General features: G+C 50.0%; 1 protein-coding gene across 2 annotated transcripts in view; it reads left to right on the top strand.

The window, feature by feature from the left end:
• PKD1 (polycystin 1, transient receptor potential channel interacting) overlaps positions 1-21,530 on the top strand; it is a 96,994-nt gene that overhangs the window by 48,547 nt on the left and 26,917 nt on the right. Inside the window, exons 7-20 of one of the 2 annotated variants that reach the window (XM_061994319.1) lie at positions 1,367-1,581; positions 2,655-2,770; positions 2,852-2,978; positions 3,892-4,169; positions 4,651-5,400; positions 6,480-6,611; positions 8,213-8,388; positions 8,832-8,965; positions 9,495-13,117; positions 13,889-14,035; positions 16,300-16,443; positions 17,663-17,942; positions 19,404-19,620; positions 20,703-20,853. In XM_061994319.1, the coding sequence (XP_061850303.1) occupies positions 1,367-1,581; positions 2,655-2,770; positions 2,852-2,978; positions 3,892-4,169; positions 4,651-5,400; positions 6,480-6,611; positions 8,213-8,388; positions 8,832-8,965; positions 9,495-13,117; positions 13,889-14,035; positions 16,300-16,443; positions 17,663-17,942; positions 19,404-19,620; positions 20,703-20,853 (6,490 nt within the window). Of the gene's footprint in view, positions 1-1,366; positions 1,582-2,654; positions 2,771-2,851; positions 2,979-3,891; positions 4,170-4,650; positions 5,401-6,479; positions 6,612-8,212; positions 8,389-8,831; positions 8,966-9,494; positions 13,118-13,885; positions 14,036-16,299; positions 16,444-17,662; positions 17,943-19,403; positions 19,621-20,702; positions 20,854-21,530 lie in introns of both variants that reach the window. The other variant, XM_061994318.1, reaches the window with a different exon arrangement.

Raw genomic sequence — 21,530 nt, 5'->3', positions numbered from 1 at the left:
TGAAAAACCGCTCAGCACTTTCCACCAGATTCTCTGCTGGGATTCAGCCAGTTTCCAAGTATGGAAGGGACATTTCATCTTCCTAAAATGATCCTGGCAGTTCCTTGTGTATGTGGGGTTCATCTGCCTGCAGTGCTTTGGCCTCTCTGGCCGGTGGCTTTGGACCTCGTGGCTGCAGCCTTTCAGCAGTGGCTGAGGAGTTGATGATCAGGGGCTCCTGTACCTGGCTCTGTATGAGGTTTGATCCTACACTGGTGCCACTTCCATTGGCAGTGGAAAATTGTCTAGTGGTCAATTCCACAGGTCTGCAGAAATAAAGTAAAAGCTTTCTAAAAGATGGAGCTTTTTTAGACATTTCTGTATGACTGCACCATTCCTCTTCAGTCATGACTCAACATGGGCTTAAAAGTGCCTATGAGAGTCTCTGAGGCTGCAGCACGAGCAGGCCATTGGAACAGACTAGGAGGGGTCTGAGGTTCACCTCAACCTGCTGGTACCCCACTGTTCGCAGATAATCCCAGTTCCCTGTGTTGTGTGAGGTCTGCTCCACTGTGGGAGAGCTGGTCTCGGCCCTTCCAGCTCTCTGTGCTGCTGGGAGGGAAGGACAGACATCATGGTGATACCAGTGAGCATAGCAATGTGCAGGAAGCAACTCAGACCTGGAGAATCAGAAGATGTGCAGTTGGAAGGAGTGCTGGGAACTCCTGAAAGTAATAAAACCTCTTGGTTCCCCTCTCTAGCCAGTGTCATCTCCTGTCTGTGTTTTGTTAAACTCTCTGATATCTTTGTGCTGTACCAGTTGCACTTGGTATGAATCAGTGATTAAAGGGATGCCATGAGCTGCACGTGCTGACAGAGCCTTGAACTGCATCCTCCTGTAACCTGAGTGAGAGTACTGCGTTTTGGGGCTGGTTGACATAAGTTGTTTGGCAGTGACCATCAAGGGTCTGACTTGGTGGGACACAGTGGTCCCCTGAGCAGCTTCTCACTCCCTGCTCCACCACACTATGTATTGCCCTGGTGTTGATTCTCTCTTGTGTCCTTTTGGCTCAGGTGTCCCCTCAGTTTGTCAAAGGTCAGGTGGCTTTCTGTAGCCCTTAGAGATTTGAAGGGCTGGTAGATAGCAGAATTGATGTGTCATGAAGGAGCTGTTTTTGAAGAGCCAGATTCTGATGGTAGAATGGATACTGAAATCCTTTAGTAAGTAAAAGGCTTAGTTTAATGCAGCCTATGACACCTGGGTGAAGCTGTTGTTAAGATTATTATTGTCAGGGAACCACAGGTAGCATCTCTTTCTAATACTCATGATTTTCTGAAATCCCTGCCCCCTCCTTTTTGTTGTGTTTTGTTTTGTTTTTTTTTTAAGGAGCCTTGATGTCTGGATTGGATTCAATGATTTTGCAAGCACTGGAGCACAGCAAAGAGGTGAAGGATTTAATCTGGAGAGCTGTCAGAACTGGCTGCCAGGAGAACCCCATCCGTCAAATGCTGACCACTGTGTCCGGATGGGCCCAACGGGCCAGTGTAACACAGACCTGTGCATGGCCAAGCACAGCTACGTCTGCGAGTACAAGCCCAAAGGTGGGCCCTGCTGCTCTCCCCTGCCTGCTGGCATCATAGGCAGGCAGGTGTCCTGCTCACCAGCACGTGCCAAGGAGAAACAGGGCTGTATGGAGAGGGGCATCCAGAACATCACCCCAGATTGAGTGGGACTAGCAGTAACCACAATAGTCCTGAATGATAAACTTTCAGACATCTGGCCTCAGTGCAGAGGAGAGAATTTGCCCCACTTCAATCTTCGCCATCAATAGCAGTAGAGAGTGCAGTGAAGCTTTGAGGCAGAGCTTTGGAAATAGCTTTTCTTTCTGAGTGGTCTGTGCTGCTGCCGGGGCCGGGGTCTGAGGTCATGGTGCTGCTTTGGTGGCTCTTGCTGTCCCTCTGTGGTATCTTGTAGTTTCTGAGATGTTGGGAGTCTTGAGACTTAAAAGATTGTATACAAGATCTTGGAGATCATTAGGTGAGCTTTTATGTGGCATGTGCTGTGCAGGTTTGTGTGTATGCAGCTTCTTAAATACCCCAAAGCGGTGTAGGGAATAAGAAGGAGAAGCAGAAAGGACATGAAATATGTGAGATTTTGTTACCTAAATCTTACGAAGGAAGAGCCACGGCTAGGACAAGAACCCTGTGGCCCTGACTGCATCAACTGGTTGGCCTCAGTCCTCAGAGCCAGAGCTGTTTGTGAAACAACAGAGGTGTTTGCCACTGGTGGAAACCAGCTAGTCCTGGCCACATTTCCAGGGGGATGGGGGGGGATGGGGAGTGTACCTCAGGCTCAAAAATTCAGAGCAAATCATGAGGTGTTGGAAAGGAGGAGTGTTTGCAGAGTTCCAAGAATTCAAAATTACTGAGAGTTGCAAATGCAAACATTACTTGTGCAGGGTGAGAAGGAAATCAGATCACCTGTAAAAAAGGGGAAAGTACAGAATTGCAGCAGTAAAGATTGCAGTAAAGCTGGAGTTGCAGACTCCTGAGTGGTCCAAGCCCTGCTACAGCTTTGCTGTGTGGTGTGAGCAAGCGTGAGCAGGGTGAGAGGAATGGCTTCAGGCCTTGCTGAGTCTCATGGGCGTTGTTTCAAATATTTCCTTTGTAAACAGGAGTTCTCTTAAATGCTGAAAACTTCTTTGTGGGAGACCCTGCATTTGACACACATGAGGCTGTGAAGAATGTGACAGAGGATAATGGGCTGTCAGCTCCATGGCGAGCTGTGGAGGTAAGGAGGGTTTGCTCACCCTGCTGCTGCGGAGGGAGCCCAGGGAGAGGCAGACAGGTGAGACCTGTGTTTGTTTTGCAGGTGATGGTGTTCCCTGAGCTGGCCTTCAGGCATGAGGGGTATTTGAGTGCCCTGGAGTTTGTGACACAGGAACTGCATCAACCTGTCCAAGTGAGGTTCCAGGTGCATAGACGGATAGATGAAGAAGGTGAGGCATCTCCTCCTGACACTTGTGGAATTGTTGGAGCTGACGCCCTCAGGGCCCTTTCAAACTGAGTGTGTGTGGCCTTTTTGTGGCACTTGTCTTCAAAGCAGAAGCTTTGAAGCCTTAAAGTCTCGGAGACTTGGGTCTATTTTTTGAGGAGACTAAGACACGAAATCAGCAGGTATGGTTGGATAGCCTGTGGTTGTCTTGGAGAAGTGGTTGTCCTGGAGAAATTAATAGAGGGAGAAACCTACCTCAATGCATGAAGAAAATGTGCATGTAATGAACATATTTAGAAGTGAACTTTGGGAAGATATGACATGTGAAATGGGAATGTGTTCTGGTCCATCTGGCCCCACAGGTTAACAAGGAAGAACATTTTCCTGGGCTTATTTCTTCCTGATGGTTGAAATATTCAGCCTTTTATTTCTTGTACAACAGCTCAATAGTCACAGTTCTGGCAACAATTAATTTTTCAACAGAGTGTTTGCTGTAGCCATAGAGTTGTCTGGTTACAAAAGGATATTTTAGCACTGAAAAGCTGATACTTAGACATGGAAACATTAACTGAAGAAAAGTTGCTTAATGTGTTTTCAGTATCAAAGCCAGCTCTGATTTTGCTTGGACTTGTTTTCTCTCTTGAACGCAGATCTCCTTTAGGTTGCAAATTGGTACATTTTCACTGGAAGAGTGACTAACTTTGTTTTTTATGATCTTTGTGCCTTTGTGAAAATTTCTGATCAAACAGGCACTTGCCTTATGTCACACCAGGATGTGTTGCAGTTGCACCTTTTACTAAGAGTCGAGCTATCATCAGTCCAAGTGGAAAAATGGTGAATTTAGAGCAAAGGAGAAGCGTACTAGGAATGTTACTTGTCAGAATGGTCATTGTTACATTCTCTTTCTCTTCTTCTAGACTACCAGGAGGGAAGAAATGCTACAGAACTATTCTTCGCTGCTCAGGATGATGGGAACTGGACATTAGTTGAATGTCCTCCTGGTTTCCAGTGGTGTCATTTGACTAATCTGTGCTCGCCACTAAACAACTGCTGCAATGCGACCGAGTGTGCCAACAGTTCTCTTGCCAGCAGCCGTACCCCCATTTCCCTTCAGCACAATGAAAGCCATCTCAGCTATGAACTCATCAAGGAATTTCACTTTACAGTACCAGCTGGTCCTTCTTCCCACTATCTGGTCAGTGTTTATTAGCTGCTGTGAGTAAGTGGGGCTGGTTTCTCTTGAGTGCTTTGGGGAAATAAGGAACCTTCCCCATTGGCAGATGGGAGATACTGAAGTCCCTTCAAATGGAATGACTTGTCCACTGTCACACATACCACTGCTCTCTGTGTTCCCTGCTCTAAGCCATGGACTCCCTGCAGTAACCTGGTGCAGTAGCACAGTTGGTCAAAAGGCTGTGCAGATTTCCCGGGCTATTCCCATTGCACTTCTGCATCGGAGATGGAGAGTAAAGCTGACCTCTGTGTCATCACGTTTGATTCGGAATGGCCAAGGACAGTGGAGTGGTGAAATGTCTCCCCAAGTTGTGTTTGGACCTTCAGCTTTTCAGTTGGTTTTCAATTTAGCAGTAAATCCAGCTGTCTTGCCCAGGCAAGGGTTGGGTGCATAGTGCTCTTAACTTGAGGCATTAATCCAAAAATGTCACCTCTCTTTGCAGGTCACATTTAGAAAAGAAAATATTTTTGTCAGGGCTGAGGATGTCTTCAGTATCCAGCACAACGCAGCCTTGGGGCTGCTCCTGCAGTGCCGGCCGAGTACCACATCCCCTTACAGAACCAGCGTCTTAAGCACAGACTCTTCAGAGTTGGCACTTGGCCTGTTGGATGGCTCCGTTGGTGTCACCTGGAGAAACAGCACTGTGTGTCACCTCCGAGTTCGCTATGCAGAGGAGCAGCTGGTCCCGCTGATCAGCCCCCACAACGCGGGGCTGGAGCATCCCGGTCGCTACACGGTCAGAGCCAGCGTGGACAGCGGAGTCTTCAGCGCCAACCTGTCCTGCAGCTTCCAGGTGGCTTCCCGGGTGTCAGGCCTGCGTGTCATCCACCCCCCTCCTCAGGGCAGCAGGGTCTACCTGCCCTCCAACCACACCACCCTGCTCGTCAAACTCTCGTCGGGGGTGAACGCGACAGCCAGCTGGCTGGGGGACAACCGCACCTTCCCCTTCGAGGGCTCCTGCCCAGCCGCTTTTGCACCGCTGACAGCTCACTGTGCCCGGGAGACCAACGACACCTGGTTCGCTGTGGTCAGCCTGAGCGGCCTCAGGGAGGGAGTAAGCACCCACGTGCTTGTTGCAGAGAACTCCGTGAGCTCCCAGAACATCACCATCACAGTGAAAGTGGAGGAGCCCATCCGCGGGCTGCGGGCCACCCCTGACCCTGAGAGCAGAGTCCTGCTAAATACACGAGTGGTGAGTGATTGCTGCTGATCCTGATTGGTCAGCAGCGTTTTTAGCCTTTCCTGCTGGTGGTGTGGGTTTGGCTCCTGAGGAGGGCTGGGGCTGAGCTCCACAGGGGTCAGGTCAGGTGTAGCACTGCTTGCTGCTAAGCGCCAGCTCCAGGCCATGCAGACAGCGCGGCTGCAGACACAAGCATGTGGCAGAAAGCACTGGTGCTCTCCAGCAGGAAGGCAGCTCAGCTGTACAGTCAGTTTGATTCCCTCAGAAATAAGGCAGCACCTCCTGAAAGCGGGATACTGGCTTTCCAGTTCTACAGAAAACCAAAGGCATTATGAAAGGCCAGTATTTACCTTCTTATAACTTGTCAAGGTGTTTAGATCGGCTCTGCTAAATCCTGACATCAGCTGACCGAAGCTATAAAAATGGTTCATCCGTTTGTCAAAGTCTTGGAGTTATTGTGGTGTTTGCAGTCATTTTTTTTTTCAAATGCCCTGTCCCAAAAGCTACAGCCCAGCCTTAGGAACCTGTTCAGTAACTGCCCATTGGGATCTATGAAGCGCTCTGTTCAACTGCTGGCTGCTTATGGCAGAACCCTGCACCTGCAATGCCTGTTGGTCTCACCCTTCTTGGATACCATGGTCTGCTCAGGAGGCACAGTAGGAGTGAGAAGGGAACCTACCCTGTCCAGAGCATGTCAACCCTTTTAACTTTTGGGTCAGGCACCATCAAGGGATGAAGGTCAGAGGCTCAGCTTACAGTTGTAGCTAAAGCTGAGTTGTTTCTGCAAAGATATTGGTAAGTTTTTTAGCCATAAAGAAAGAGACCTGATCCCGAGAGCAGAATACTTGGGTGTGGAAACAGGCAGGATGGGTTCTGCTCCCCATTCTGCTTGTGATTTGTGGAGTTGGGATCTGCATTTCTCGACTGGCCACAAAGCCACCATCACCTCTGTGTCATGCTCTCAGGATGCTGTCGTACAGGTGTGTGATGCCTCTCAGTCTGGCGCTACTCCAGTTCAACTGGAGATCTCCTGGGAAGTGCTGTGCATGCTTTTCCCTTACACTAGTATGAAATGTCCTCATACCTTTCAGAGCTACGTGCCTGTGATGGAAGCTGGGTCAGATGTGACTTTCCGATGGACAGTAGATGATAAGCCATCTTTCACTTTTTACAATGTTGTCTTCAACGTTATCTACCAAAGCCCAGCTGTGTACAAGCTTTCGGTAAGCCAAGGCCTTTCCCATGATACCATTTCAGTCCTGGGTTTCCATCTCATCCCACAAACTAAGCAGGGAAAGCAACAGGGAGAGGAGAAGCAGAGTTGAGTAGGGGAGGTTTTCACTGTGCTCCAGATGAGCTTATCTGCTATTTCTCATTGAGATGCTCTTGCAAATGCAAATAGTAAGTTTCTTCCTGTTCTTCCATTACATCTGACTTTGCTGTCTTCCTCGTCTTTGCTTTCTCCTCTTTTCTCCATGTTTTATGTTCATGGAGTGTCTGTTCTTCTGCCCCACAGGAATGAGGCAGGGAGCCCCATTGCAGGGTACCAGATGCTGCTTTGGCAGGCAGGAGATGTGGATTTAGAACCAGGCAGAGGCAGAGTGCAAATGTTAAGACTTCCACAGGCAGGACAGAGCTTCTGCCACAAGCTCTTCTGGTCTCTGTCCTCTTCTCTTTCTACTGGTGCAGACTGGAGCACTGAGTTTAGTCATGACCCCAGAAGAAGGATAGGGCGGAGAGTCTGAGCAGAGGGAGATGTCTGTTGTGAAACAGGAGTTTATCTCTGGCCAGAATGTTTTTCTATTTCATGCACCGTAGTGCTGTGCAGAGTCCTGCTCTGTCTCCGAGCTGCCTGATCCATTTGCAGGGTAACTGCTTGCTTCCTGAAGAGCCACCAGCCCTAACTCTGAGGGCATGCTTGTGCTAATTTGCTTGGTGCAGCACTGTGCTGAATAGCACTAATTTGCTGGGTTGCTTTTACTTGCAGAGTTGACAGGGTGGCATTAGGCTGAGGCCCACTGGGTTCAGTGTAATAGAGCTACGGAAGCCTAGACACAAACTTATTTTATCTGTTGTGATGAGAGGTCTATTCAATTGGGTTTACAGGATCTCTTCTGTCAGCAGCTCAGCTCTCCTGCAGGTGAGGAGATGGCAAGATGCGTTGTCATTAGCTGCTATGGCAGCGTTACATGCCTAGATAATCTTGAGGGTCCATCTCTACTTCTGTCTCTTCAGTCTCTTGCCTCCCTTTTCCTCCTCTGTCCAGCTTTGCTTTCCCTCTCTGTACCCACTAAACCCAGAGTGCTGAAGCTACACTTGACCTTCTTGATTTGATGAGTCTCTCCCACCCCCACTCTCTGTGCTTGGAGTCACTCATCTGCCACTGTCTTCAGGAAACTGGGTGACTGTTGTCCCCTTGGTATCAGCAAGTGGCTGGGCTCAGCAGTTGGAGACTGCGTGGAGCACACTGAAGCAGGCAAAAGGGTAACTGGCAAGCTCTGAGCCAGAGGAGTCTCAGGATGACAAGCTCTTCTCCTTGCCCTCTTGCTGTAGAACCAGTCTTTCCTTGGACTGATTTTAGTGGGGGAGATGTGGTAGTTCCAGCAAGAGGTGCCTTCACCAGGTAGGTGACCTTCCAATCTTTGCTGCTTTCCAATGCCATTCAGGCTATTGCCTCTGCCTCAGTGTCCCACAGGCTTCTCTGCTCTGACCTAACCTCCTTGCCTGCCTGGGACCTTTTCAGCACAGTGAAGCCCTGTTCTGAGGAGAGGGCAGCATGGCAAGGTGATCCCAAATGCATTCTTTGTCCCACTGTCCTTCCCAGCTCACCGCCTCCAACCACGTCAGTAACTTTACGGTCAATTACAATGTCACAGTGGAGATGAGGAATAAGATGAAGAACCTGACTGTGTTGGGTGTCCTGCCAGTCCTCCCTCAGAACAAGACCGTGGAGCTTACAGCAAGAGTTCAGGTTGATTCAGCTGTGGATGCTAAGTTCCTGTGAGTCCTTTGCAAGTTGCCCAAACTTAGGATCTTGCTCTGCATAGCTTACCAGTCTTGCCCGCACTGTTTCTCTTCCCAGGGCCAGCTGATGGCCCAAATGGCCCATTTCTCAGCTGCTGTCTAGTTAATTTGGAATCCCTGCAAAGTGTGTTTCAGTCACACTGGCTGGGACCTATAGTTCAGGCTGAAATACTTTTCTTTTAAAGGATTGCAATGTTGCTTTGATTATTGGGCTCTTCCTCTTCTGTACCCCTCTCACAATGACAGTTCTGCATCATTGGGCACAGCTACAGCTTTGATGCTTGGCATTATGCTTCCTGTGTTTCTTCTGGAAACCCCAACCCTGAACCTGAAGGTGGCCCTGCACCATGCCAGGGTTCCTCTGGGATTTCCATGAGTCTCCTTTTGTGCAGTGTAACGTGGTTTGCATGTTTCTGCAGGTGGGATTTTGGAGATGGCATCCAGGAGACATACCTGTTCAAGCCTCCCTACAACAAGTCTTTCCTTGTTCCTGATCCCAGTGTCCATGAGGTTGTAATTGAGCACAATGTTTCACACGTCTATCAAGACCCAGGTATGCTCCAGATGTATTTTTTGAGGAAGAAGGGGCTCAGGCATTTCTGCTTTGTGGTGGCTATGAGGCACCTTCCTGTAAAACAATGGCTTGAATGCCATTGCCTCCTTCCTGTGCAAACAGACAGAATGACTGGAAGTCTCCAACCATTGCCGTCCTCTGTAAGTTTGTTCCTAGGTGGAGTTTGTCCACGCTGTAAGAAGCAGGCCCACCACACACAGCTTTGGGCGGTCTCAGCATATAGATGAGTGGAGGATGGGGGGTAAGGTACGCTGCTACAGGCAGAAGGACAGGGGGTCTGACTGATGAGTGAACAGAAAAGTGTATTTTCTCTGTCTCTGTTGGAGTGGCATCTTGGTGTCTGGTCCTCACACTCCTGCTTGTTGTGGACCAGGGGAGGGAAGCCCAGCAGTGCCTGAGCTGTATCTCCCTGCAGCCCCATCACACAGCCCTGCTGCAGCACTGAGGAAGCTGTTGCACGTGCATATCCTTACCACTGGTCTCTTTTTTGTGCTCTCTTCCAATGCAGGTGAATATGCCTTGGTGGTTCTTGTCTCAAACCAGTTTGAGAACCTCACCCACTTCACCCCAGTTCACGTCCACAGCTCTCTGATTGATGTGAAGGTGGAAGCAGAGGAGAATGTTTTAGTTGTGAGCCGTCCGGTCACCTTCAGAGCCAGCCCATTGCCGTCTCCTTACGGCGTCGTGTACACTTGGGACTTTGGGGATGGGTCCTCACTGTTCACAGAGACCCAGCCCACAGTGACGTACAGCTACCCCAGGAGAGGGGTATACAACATCACCCTCACAGCAAACAATACTATAAGCAGTGTGAGGACAGTGGAGTGCTACCAAGTGTTTGAAGAGATAACTGGGCTCCGTGTTTCTGCAGATGAGGCAACAGAGCTGGGAGCATCTGTGACCCTCAATGCTTCAGTGCAGACTGGGGACAGCATCACCTGGATATTTGACATGGGGGACGGGACGGTGCTGAGGAGTCAGGTGCCAGTGGTAGAACATGTGTACGTAAAGGACATCAACTGCACCGTGAACGTGACAGCTGTCAATCCTGTGAACTCTGTCTCCCAAACCGTGCCTGTTCGTGTCTTTGTCCTGGAAGTACTCAAAATAGAGCCTGCTTCCTGCATCCCTGAGCACCCAGATGTGCAGCTCACTGCGTATGTGACGGGGAATCCTGAGGAGTACATCTTTGACTGGACTTTTGGAGATGGCTCATCCAACATCACAATCATTGGGGACCCTGTGGTGATGCACAACTTCACCCGAAGTGGGACATTCCCCCTCTCCCTGACTCTCTCAAGCAGGTTTAACAAGGCTCACTATTTCACCACTGTCTGTGTGGAGCCGGAGATAGTCAATGTCACCCTTCTCCCTCCCAAGCAGTTTGTGAGGCTGGGTGAGGAGAGCAGCTTCCAGGTCAGCGCTGTGCCCCTCTACCAATACCGCTACCGCTGGGATTTCGGGAACAACGAGTCAACTAGGTCAAGTGGGACTGAAGTGACCTACACCTACAAGAACACAGGGGTCTTCCTGGTCACCGTGACTGTCTCCAACAATGTCTCGTTCAACAATGACACGGCGTTTGTGGAAGTCCAGGAGCCAGTTGGGGTGGCAAAGATTGAGTATAATGGGACAGACGTTTTGGAGCTGAACCAGATCTACCTGTTCTCTGCCAGCATGAACGGAACCAAAGTGAGTTATTGTTGGGACTTTGGGGATGGCACTACCCAGCCTGGGCAGATTGCTACCCACTCCTACAACAACACGGGCCATTACACTATTAGTGTGGTGGGCCGGAATGATGTCAGCTTTAATGAGACCATCATCGATGTCACCGTGAAGCGTCGGCTCCAAGGGCTGACCATCAATGCCAGCAGGACGGTGGTGCCATTAAACGGTTCGGTGAGCTTCGTAGCCACACTTGTATCTGGCAGTGCCATCCGCTACTCGTGGATCCTCTGTGATCGGTGCACTCCCATCCAAGGCTCCTCCACAATTTCCTACACTTTCCGGTCTGTGGGCACGTTCAATGTCATTGTGACAGCAGAGAACAAGATCAGCTCCTTACAGGACAGCATCTATGTCTACGTGCTGGAGCAGATCGAAGGCCTGCAGGTGGCCAGCAGTGACCTGGTGGAGGACGTGTATTTCCCAACCAACAAAACACTCCACTTGCAGGCAGTGGTGAGGGAGGGAACAAACATCTCTTACAGCTGGGTAGCCCAGAGGGATGGCAATGCTGTGCAGACCTCCACTGGGAAAACCTTCTCCTTGAGCATCCCAGAGGCTGGAAACTACACTATCTATCTGAAAGCCACTAATATGCTGGGATGTGCAACTGCTAACAAGACACTGGAGTTTATTGAAAGTATTGGTATTTTAAAGCCTTATGCATTCCCTAACCCAATTGCTGTTAATGCCTCTGTTAACATAAGTACCACCATAACTAGTGGCAGTGGCATCACGTATGTGTGGTACCTAGAGGATGGTTTCTCTCATGTTACCTCTGATCCCTTTATTATATACTCCTTCCAAAGCCCTGGAGTGACGGAGGTCATCATTCAAGCAGAAAACAAGCTGGATTCAACCAATGCAACAGTCTCTGTCTATGTAGAGGAGGTCATAGAGGGGCTGAGTATAGGAACTGCAGAACTGGACTGCAGATATGTCTCATCAGGCTCCACAGTGGTCTTTGAGGGGGAGCTGCAGAAAGGGACCGAAGTGACATGGCTTTGGGAGGTGCCAAATGGCACATTGACCGGCCAGTCCGTGGCAGTCACGTTCCCCACAGCAGGGTTTTATACAGTCTATCTGAATGCATCGAACGACATCAGCTGGGCTCTGGCCAGCAGGAATATCTCAGTGCTGGACAGGATTCAAGGACTGGAGGTTCTTGCCAGCAAGAAGGTGGTGGAGCCGGGGGAACAGGTCACTTTTGTGATCAGGATGTTGTCAGGTACCTCTGTAAGTTACTTGGTGAGCATCAGTGGCGACTACTCTGTGGTGCTCAACGGGTCCAAGTACACACATGAGTTCACTGAGAGCGGTGATTATTTGGTGACCGTGACAGTGCAGAACCAAATCAGCATTGCACACGCTGAGGTGCTCATCTCTGTCCTGGAGGCCATCCATGGTGTCAGGCTCCTGAACTGCTGTGAGGAGGGCATAGCCACGGGCACGGAGAAGAGCTTCAGCGCCCAGGTGGGGAGCGGCTCCCGTGTGTCATTCTCCTGGCAGTTCTCCCTGTGGAAAGAACGAGGTCGATCTGTGGTCACTGCGGCGGGAGAGAGTGTTTCCTACACTCCAGAAGCTGCAGGGTTGCTTGAGATTCACCTCAATGCCTTCAATGACTTGGGAGGTGTCAATATCACCAGAACCATCCAGGTCCAAGACCCGATAATCCAAGTGTCCCTCACTGCCTCCAATGCCTTTGTCAACAGGACAGCACTGTTTGAAGCAGCGGTGATGCCCAGCAGCAGGACCGTTGAGTTCTTGTGGACTTTCGGGGATGGCTCTGCTACTCAAACAACCAGGGTTGCAGTGGCCAACTATTCTTACCTGAGCCCTGGGGATTACTTGGTGGAGGTGAATGCCACCAATCTCATCAGCTTCTTCATAGCCCACCTCACTGTAACTGTCAAAGTCTTGGAGTGTGAGGAGCCAGAGGTGGAGTTAGCCTTGCCCCCTCAAGTAGTCATGAAGCGGTCTCAGAGGAACTACCTGGAGGCACAGATTGACCTCCGAGGATGCATCAAGTACCAGACTGAGCACCTGTGGGAGATCTACCAAGCGTCCAGCTGCATCAACTTGGATGACTCCAGCAGGATCCGTCTGCCAAACGTTGATGTGAACAGGCCCCAGCTAGTTATACCGAAGCTTGCCCTGGAAGTTGGGAACTATTGCTTTGTCTTTATTGTCTCCTTTGGAGATACCCCACTGTCCAAAAGCATCTTTGCCAATGTAACTGTAATACCGAGTAAGCTAGTGCCAATCATTGATGGGGGATCATATCGTGTATGGTCCAACACTCAGGACTTGGTCTTGGATGGGGAGAAGTCCTATGACCCGAACTTGGATGATGGTGAACAGACTCCGTTGTTATATGACTGGTCTTGTACATCCTCCTCCAAGGTAAGAGCAGTTTTGCATAGCCAGAAAAAAAGTGATCATTTCGGCTCTGCAACTGCATGTCAGTGTCTGGGTTGAAGTGTTGTTGGGGGAAGCTTTTGTGAGCATCTTTAACAAAGCTGCTCTGGAAGGAGGGCTGCAAAGGTTTCCCAGTTCCCAGCTCAGGATGTAAGTACAAAAATTGCTGTGACGAGCTGTGCACACTGCAGAAGTGTTGGCACTGCAAGCCGAGGTGTTCACATTGCTGCTTCCCTTCTACTTGGTCTCTGTTCACTGTTCCAGGACCTGAAGGTGTTCCAGAGCTGCCAATTGCAGCCCGCAGGGCTGAGGGCTCTGATCCCTCTCCCTGTAGCAGTTAAATGTCTCTCATTTCAACAGGGCCAAAGTTAGACTTTGGAGTCACTGATTCCTGTCTTTACCTCCATGTAGAAAGATTCAGAGTGTGTGTGGATTAGACTTTCCATTTCAGTGTGAGCTTTTGTGTTGTTTGACAATATTTATAAGCTATTTTATATTCAATTAATTGCTATAAAATAAGAATTTGAAGCTCAGATGAAATACAGGAGTATTCCAAGTACTGCTTACTAACCTGAAGGATGGGATAAGGTGCTTTATTGTCCACACACCTCCCTGTTTGTCCCACCTGAGTGGTGGCATTGCTCAGTAAGATCTGTAACAGTGGCTTTGTGTGGACCTGAATGTTTTGGCTGTGGACTAACCTGACGGGCATCCATACCAAGGAGGGTTTGAAAGTTCTTTTCTCCTTGTAAGCAGAGCTCGGCTGCAGGGTGCTCTCTGAATTTCAGTGCCAAGGAAGGAATTGTCACAATTTCCAAAGCTGTATTAGAAGCAGATGTGGAGTATACTTTCGACCTCACCGTCAGGAAGGAGGGTATGAGTCCCGAGGCAACAAATCAAACCGTATGTACCACAAACAACTGTCACTTTCTGTCCTTGTGTCTGTTGCTGGATACAGCCAAGCTGCAAGTCCAAGGTCCTTTTTCTAGGGATGTTTCTAGACGAGAGTACTGCTGGCCCAGGACTCTGCTCAGTTCTGGGTGGCTCCCCAGTGAATCCTGGTGCCAGTTCAGTTGGGTGTGTAGATTCTACCATGACCTACCTGCACCAGCCAGCACAGGAAGGCAGGGGATGCAGATTTTAGGGCGTCACTGTGGCTCCATAATCGATCTCACCCAGGTCATTGGCAGGAACAAACATCAGTATTTCTGTATCACATTCCTCTTATGCTGCCTTAGGCAACACTTTCTTCATTTGCTTAGTTTCTTCTTTCCTGTAGACCTCGTGTTAGTCTGTGCACAGGCTGCATTAGTGACCCTGCCCAGGGCAGTGCTGGCCACCATTCCTGGGACTGCGAGTCTGTGACCGCAGATCTGCCTCAGGAGGACAGCAGAGGAGCCCATGGTCAGTAACTCTTCCAGCACTGTGTGCAGTCCCAGGCTCTTCCCATGTCACAGCACCAGGCTCTTCCCTGATTTTTGCTGAGAGAGAGCTTCCTAAGACCCGGGACTTAATTTTACTGTCAGCGGTTCCTCTCTTCTCTCCTTCAGAAATTTTTAAGGGAGGATTTTTTTGAGTGCATGTTGTTTATGTCACATTAAGCCTAATGCTGAATGCATCTGCAGCCTGACAGCAAGTTATGGTTTATGTCAGAAACGTTCATCGTGGTGCGTTTGGCAATTAGAGATATAGTTAGTCTGAAAGTGGAAACTCTTACTGCCTGGATCTTAAACCAAAGCTAGAGGATAGAAAGAAAAAAAACCACATGAAATTGATAGTCTTTCAAGGACATTCCGTACTATCTGGTTTCCATGCATGAGTGCAAAACAATGATTCCAGTGTCACAGGAAATTCGCAAACGGTGTAGGAATGGATGAAGCTTCAGCGCGTATTTGTCCTCTTTTAAAAGTCTGCCATATTAAACAGCGTCGGCGTTACTGTCTTTCTTTGAGCTCAGAATATTCCTTGTGCCAGGAATATTCCTTATGACAGGCTCTGTCAATGCTGGACAGCCCGTTTCCTAGGGGATTAAAGCAATTTGAACAAAGTACAGAGGTCAGAGCTCACTAGCCGTTGTATCTGAGCCAGCAGTGCTTCTCAAGCTCTCTCCTCTCAGAGGTGTGATAGGTGTCTTGATGTGCAGCTTAGATCCAAGCTAAAAGCCTGTGATGGCATGCTGCGCTCTGGAAAAGGTGATTCTTCCAGACTGCAGAGCAAAATGCCTCTGATGTATACTCTGACTATTTTTATCATCGTTCCCGTCTCTCAGGGACGTGGGTAGTGTCAGAAATGATGATGATTTTACACAAGCAATGAACTTGAGAGCCCAAGAATCAGACCCTAAAATGTGACAGGTGGTTCTCACCCAAGCTCTGTAGGTCAGAGCAGGGATAGGAGAGACAGCAGGACCATGCTGGCTTTGCACGGGGCAGCACATCCTCATGAAACTCAGGTTCCTTGTCTCACTCTGGGCCCTCTGTGCCTCTGGGCTGTAAATGCTTCCTATTTAGCAGCCTTCCAAGTTGAGGATAGGGACCCACAGCCCAACAGTCCTGTGCCTGTGGCAGTTCTGCTGTGACCCCACCAGGTCAGGTGCTCCGCAGCTGCAGAGGCAGGACCAAGAGTTTGGCCCACATTAAAGAAACGAGAGCTTCAATTGCTTCCCTGGGGCAGATGCTCACCACATGTTTGGTCTGGACTGTAGTGGAGGCTTTCCCTCTCCCACTTGGACTGCTCTTCTTTTCCAAACTGTAGCACGGATCCTGTTTTTGTACAGCAGAGTGCTTCGGTTTGCTTCATCCCTACCTGACAGCACAAGCAGGACTTGCTGGGAATTCAGCACTGGGTACCAGAGGGACATTTCAAAAGGCATTTGTGTTATTTGAAAGTGTAAACCAAGTAAATCCAGAATTATCTGGGTTGGCCCATTTTGGCATTGGATGGCTCTTGAAAATCAATGGCGGAAGAACCGGCCAGTCTAAGAAAAGTTATATAACTGAAGTATGACCTGAAATCCTTTGGAAATCCCTTTCTGCTCTTTCTTTAGCACAGACTGGGCTGGTGCAGAGCAATTCCTCCTTTCAGAATCAGGTGCTAGGATGTCTGCTTCCCTGTTGATGTCTTTGTTTTTGTCTGAGATGTTCTGATGGAGCCTCTTTCTTCCCCAGGTATTTATCAAGAGGGGAGGAGTCCCTATTGTGTCCCTGGAGTGTGTTTCCTGCAAGGCTCAATCTGTCTATGAAGTTAGCAAGAGCTCCTATGTCTACCTGGAGGGGACTTGCCAGAACTGTCACAATGACTCCAAACTTGGGGTAAAGTCATTAGCAATGCTGATCTTTGCTTCACCTTTGTTGGACTTCATAGGGAAGGGGAGAGTCAGAGAGGACAGGCTGGAAAGAACTGTGTGGGAAACAAAGTCTTGGACCTAAACTACTGTAGAGACAAGGAGAGGGAACAGTCTGACCGTAAATATAGTGTCACTCTGGGTCTGGCTGAGGGGGTGAAGAAGGCTGGCCCATACAGGTCTCCTCATCAGAGTCCCGGGAGCTGGCCAGAGGAGTAGCTTGCTGAGTCAGAAGTTTCAAACAGGCCTTGCATGGAGCTTGCCTGGTGTGACATGGGATTCCCATGTGCCATGTGCGTATGGAAGAGGCTGGGAGAGCCTGTGGAGTGGATTCTCATAATCACTGGAAGCCCTGTGAGATGCCCAGAGCTTTCTCATGCTCTGGGTTGTGCCTGCAGGCTGCAGGACATGTGGCCTATCAGTCCTCCTTCAGTGTCTCAGCCTACCCAGGGGCAAGTCCTTGCTGGGTCATTTTCAAGCGAAGCCCATGAGTTACCAGTTTGTTTCAGACAAAAGCCACTTTTTTTCCTAGAAGAGATCTGTAGAGTATTTTCTTCCCCCTGCTGATATTTTGCCCATTATTCTGCTGGCTTAAGCAGAGGTGGTTCGGTCTCTCTGATCCCCTAAATCCCTCGTGCCCTCCTTTAATGACAGATTCCATTACACAGCATGTCTGCAACCTGTTGAGTGGATCGGGTCTCAGAAGTGGAAGTCCCGTTGTGAGAGCTAGTCTGTATTGCTCCCAGCAAGCCCAGCCTGTACCTGCATGACATTTTCTGGCTGTCTGTCTCTCTTGTACATTTGTGCTATTAGCAGTACCCATTCCAGGACACATTCATCTTGAAGCATATAAAACACGGTATCCCATGGAGACCCCACCAGTACTTCATTTATTTCCTGTGTTTTGTATTCTGCATTATGAAATATTCTGTCAGAGGGTGATGTAATCCCAGAGACTAAAGCAGATCTCACAGTGGAAATATTCCCACCAGACATTTTGGAAAGGTTCCAGTTCTTGTTGCTGTAGCACACAAGACTAAAGCTGAATTATCAACTGCAAATTTGGCAGACGCTCCCGCTAGGAATCTGTTACTTTTTATGAGAGACTCAATCTGAAAACATTTTAAGGATATAGCTTCAGATTTAAAACAAAACCTCTCCTGTCTGTCCTCTCTTCATCTCTACAGAGATGGGCAGCACACAGCTTTAAGAACAAATCTCTCATCCTGGACAAAAGAACTACCTCCACTGGCGACACGGGAATGAACCTGGTCCTCAGGCAAGGGGCGCTGAAGGATGGGGAGGGGTATACTTTTACCCTTCACATCACAGACCTGACAACAGGGGAGGAAGGATTCGCCTCCATCGATCTGCTCCCCAACCAGCCACCCGTGGGAGGATCCTGCCGGCTGTTTCCCAAGGGCCCCCTCCGGGCCCTGATGGCAAAGGTGCACTTTGAGTGTGCAGGTGAGAGCGTACGGACCGTGGTGCTGGGCACCTGCCAGCCCTCTGCTCCTTGGGGCCAAAGGCTCCTCCTCACCACTGCTACCACCTGCCCTTCTTCCCTTAGATGTTTCCTTTACCCTGAGCTCCTACTGCAGGATACTGCTGGCCTGAGATCATAGTTGAATCCTTTTGCTTTGGACCACGAGCAGCTTTGTGTGCCTAAATGATGGAGCTCTGAAACATGGTAGCAGACAGGCACTTTTAAAAATCCCAAGTCCTGTAATTGAATGATGATATCCAGACCAGGACAGTACTTGTGGCAGAAGCTGGTATTTCAGTGCAGGAGAGACAAAATAGGTGCTCAAAACTGAGTCGCACAAATGCAAGAAGAGTCAAAAGACAAAGCAGTGGGGCCCTCTCTGCCACGTGGACTGGATGTTCCCATTGGCAGTTACCTTCTCAACCAGCTGCAGAGGCAGCAGCTCTGAGTCTAGCTTTGGAAAAGCGGCCTGGCTGATGTCCTGTAGCTTTGGGCCAAGGAGTAAGTGCCTCTGCAAAGTATATTTCCCCAAATGGTTAGCACTAGAGATGAATGCTCTCTGTGCACAAATGGCTGGGAAGCCACACTGCAGAGATGATGAATTCTAGTGTCTCAGGGCTGGGGGGTATGTGGTCACCTAAGCCCAGCTTAAACTGGGGAGAAGCAGAAGGGTATTCAGCATTATATGGTTGTAACTGTGGTATGTGTTGAACTACCTAGAATAATTATGAAATCAATACCTCTTTGGAGTGGTGGGAGTTTAGCTCTTAGTGGTTGTTTTTAAGCAGAAGTGGAATGTGGAATCATAGGATGGTAGGGTTGGAAGGGACCTTTAGAGATCATCTAGTCCAACTCCCCTGCAGAAGCTGGATACAGACCCACTGGTTCATGCTGAGTGTAGTGAGCCCTGGCAGAGTCAGCACCTTCACCGGTGTTCACTGGCAAGTGTGCACTGCATGTCCCAGCTGCTCACCTCCCACGAGACTGCCCCTAGTTCCTGAGAGCTCCAAGGAAAGCTTTGTGCAGGTTTTATCCTGGACTCACTCGTTCCTGAAATATTGTGCTGCCCAAGGGCTGCACTCAGCCTTTCTAACGTCAAGCTCTGCAGGGCTTGTACTGAAGCTTGTAGCCTTGGGTCAGTGCTGTGCCCAGCCCCAGCAGTTACTCCCCTTTTTATTTTTCTCAGGAACCCTTACAGGCCCCAAGCACCAGGGATAAACCCCTAAAGCTGAGAAAAATCCAAAGAGGGTCAGAACTTTACATTGCAGGCCCTGAAGACGTGGTGGAGTCCTCGAGCTGTCCGTGCTGTGAGGCCAGCCTGTCGCAGCGGGGTGGGACACAACGGGGTGGGAAGGGCCCTGCCAGCAGTGGCAGCTCTGACAGCCAGGCTGGGCTGTGGGTGCCCTGGCCCCGTCAGCTCCCCGTCGGGGTTTGTTTTGCAGGCTGGCGAGACACAGAGGACGCGGAGGGGCCGCTGGTGTACATCCTTCTGGTGTCCCGCCGCAGGGACGGCCACTACCACGAGTTCTGCGTGTACAAGGGGAGCCGTGCCGAGCACAGCGCCTTCCTGCCCCCGGGCTTTCACGAGAGCGGCTTCGTGGTGTCCGTGTCGGTCCTTGTTCAGGACCAGCTGGGAGCGACCGTGGTGGCCGTTAACCGGTGAGACCCGCTGCTCGCAGGCTGGGCTTACACGGCAGTGCCTGTGGCCAGCCTGGGCTCCCGAGGCACCGATTCCCTGTCCCAGAGGGCTCAGCAGAGCCAAAACGTTGGCCTCGTGGCAGAGGCTGTTGGCGGGAAGGCGAGGGGAGGCTCAGCAGAAGTGCAATACAGAGAAGTCCAGTCTCTGTGGATCATTGCACAGGAGAAAGTCTTCCCCATGTATTACTGTTTTCCTGGCCACCTCTTTAATTTCCTGGTGACACTTTGCTTTGAAGGCACAATGTCACTTTCTCCTAGTTCTGTGCTCTGTGCTCCACTACCTTCTCTGTATCAGAAGCCCTCAAAGGAGAGTTGGCAGCACCCAGCTCTGGTGCTGTGGGTGACCTGGTGTCCCCACTGCTGAGAGCCAGGGAGGCCTCATGTACCAAGGGTGGAGAGCACATGCACTTGACCCAGCTCTGGTCTCAGCAAGGCCAGTACTGTGAAAGCCCAATTACCCCTTCTGCAAAACACTCTTGGCTTCCATTGTGCTCTGTGCAGGTGACAGAGACCCCCAGGTCTTTGGGCAGCATCCAGAGCTGGTCTCTGCTGCCTGACTGAGCTGTAGAACTGCTCCTTCTTGAGGCTATTTGCAGCTCCCTGCTCTGTACACATGGTCTCGGGCTGGAGCACAGGGTCCTGTGGTGCCTGTGGAGGAGGATCTGTGTCCCAGCTGTTCCTCAAACCCCAGGGAACAATGCCAAAAGCAGTGTAGCCTCTTCCAGGACACTGAGCCTGTTTTAAGTGCTCTTTCTACTCCATCCCCCTAAGCCTAGGTTTTTCTTCTCTGGACTCAATGCACACGTGTGTGTCCACCTGCAGTTTCACAGGCCTGGACCAGTGAGGAACCAGGCTTCAGGTCCACAATGTTCCTACAAACAGCTGGTGCAAACTGAGCACCAGGGCAGGTGTCAGCAATGCTGTCGTTGTTTAACCACCTACTTACTCTCATCTTCCCTCCCAGCTAAAGGACAGATCCTGCCCCCTTCCCCTAGCCCCATTTATAGTCTCTACTTAAGCCAAATGCCTCTTTCCCTTGGCAGCTCCATGGAAATTGGCTTACCCGAGGGCTTCCCCAGCCTCTCCCACTGGCTCTACAATCAAACTGACACCGTGCTCCAGGGCTTAGTGAAACAAGGAGACCCTCAACAGGTCATTGAGTACTCTCTGGCCCTCATCACCATCTTAAATGAGGTAAGGCAGCACTCTCTGCCCAAGAGGGGCCTGCAGAAGGCCTTACAGTCACTGGTAATGTTCTTTGGCCAGGTTTTGTTCAGCGATGTAGGGAAATGACTAATGTTGCAGCATTTCATGTAAATCAGTGTGCGTGCATGGAGCTGGGCTGGAGCTATTTATGTGCATCAAAAAGAGTAACAAGCTTCAGACATGATGACCAGGGAAAGCAGAGGGACTACAAAATAAAACAGAGGTCCCAGAGAAGGCAGCAGCCTGAGTGTCTTCCATGCAGCCTTCTTTTTTTGCCTCCATATTTAGGTAGCTTTTTTGCCTTTACTGCCAACCTCAAGTCTAAATATTGAATTTAGAAATAGGAATCTTAGCCCAAATTCCCCCACCTGCTTCACACATCCCCTGAGCCAGCCACCCCACTCCAACTCAACAGGGCTGGAAACTCCCTAGAGCTGCTCAGGTGACGCTCTGGGTGTTTAGGAGACCTCGTTCTGACTGCTGAGCTAGTGCAGCTAGACAGACCTTCTGCCTGCATACAATGCTGTTAATACACAGTGTAGGAGTATCATCCTTCTGGCAGCATTCAATTTTACTCCCACCTAAAGTGGAGCCCAGTCCCTCCAGGTGCATCTCTGTAGGCAAGGCAGGAATTTTGTTCTGTGCTCATGCGTTCCTGCCTGACA

Source organism: Colius striatus, chromosome 3 (assembly GCF_028858725.1).
Source record: "Colius striatus isolate bColStr4 chromosome 3, bColStr4.1.hap1, whole genome shotgun sequence".
NCBI lineage: Eukaryota > Metazoa > Chordata > Aves > Coliiformes > Coliidae > Colius > Colius striatus.
This window is presented reverse-complemented; position numbering and strand designations above follow the sequence as displayed.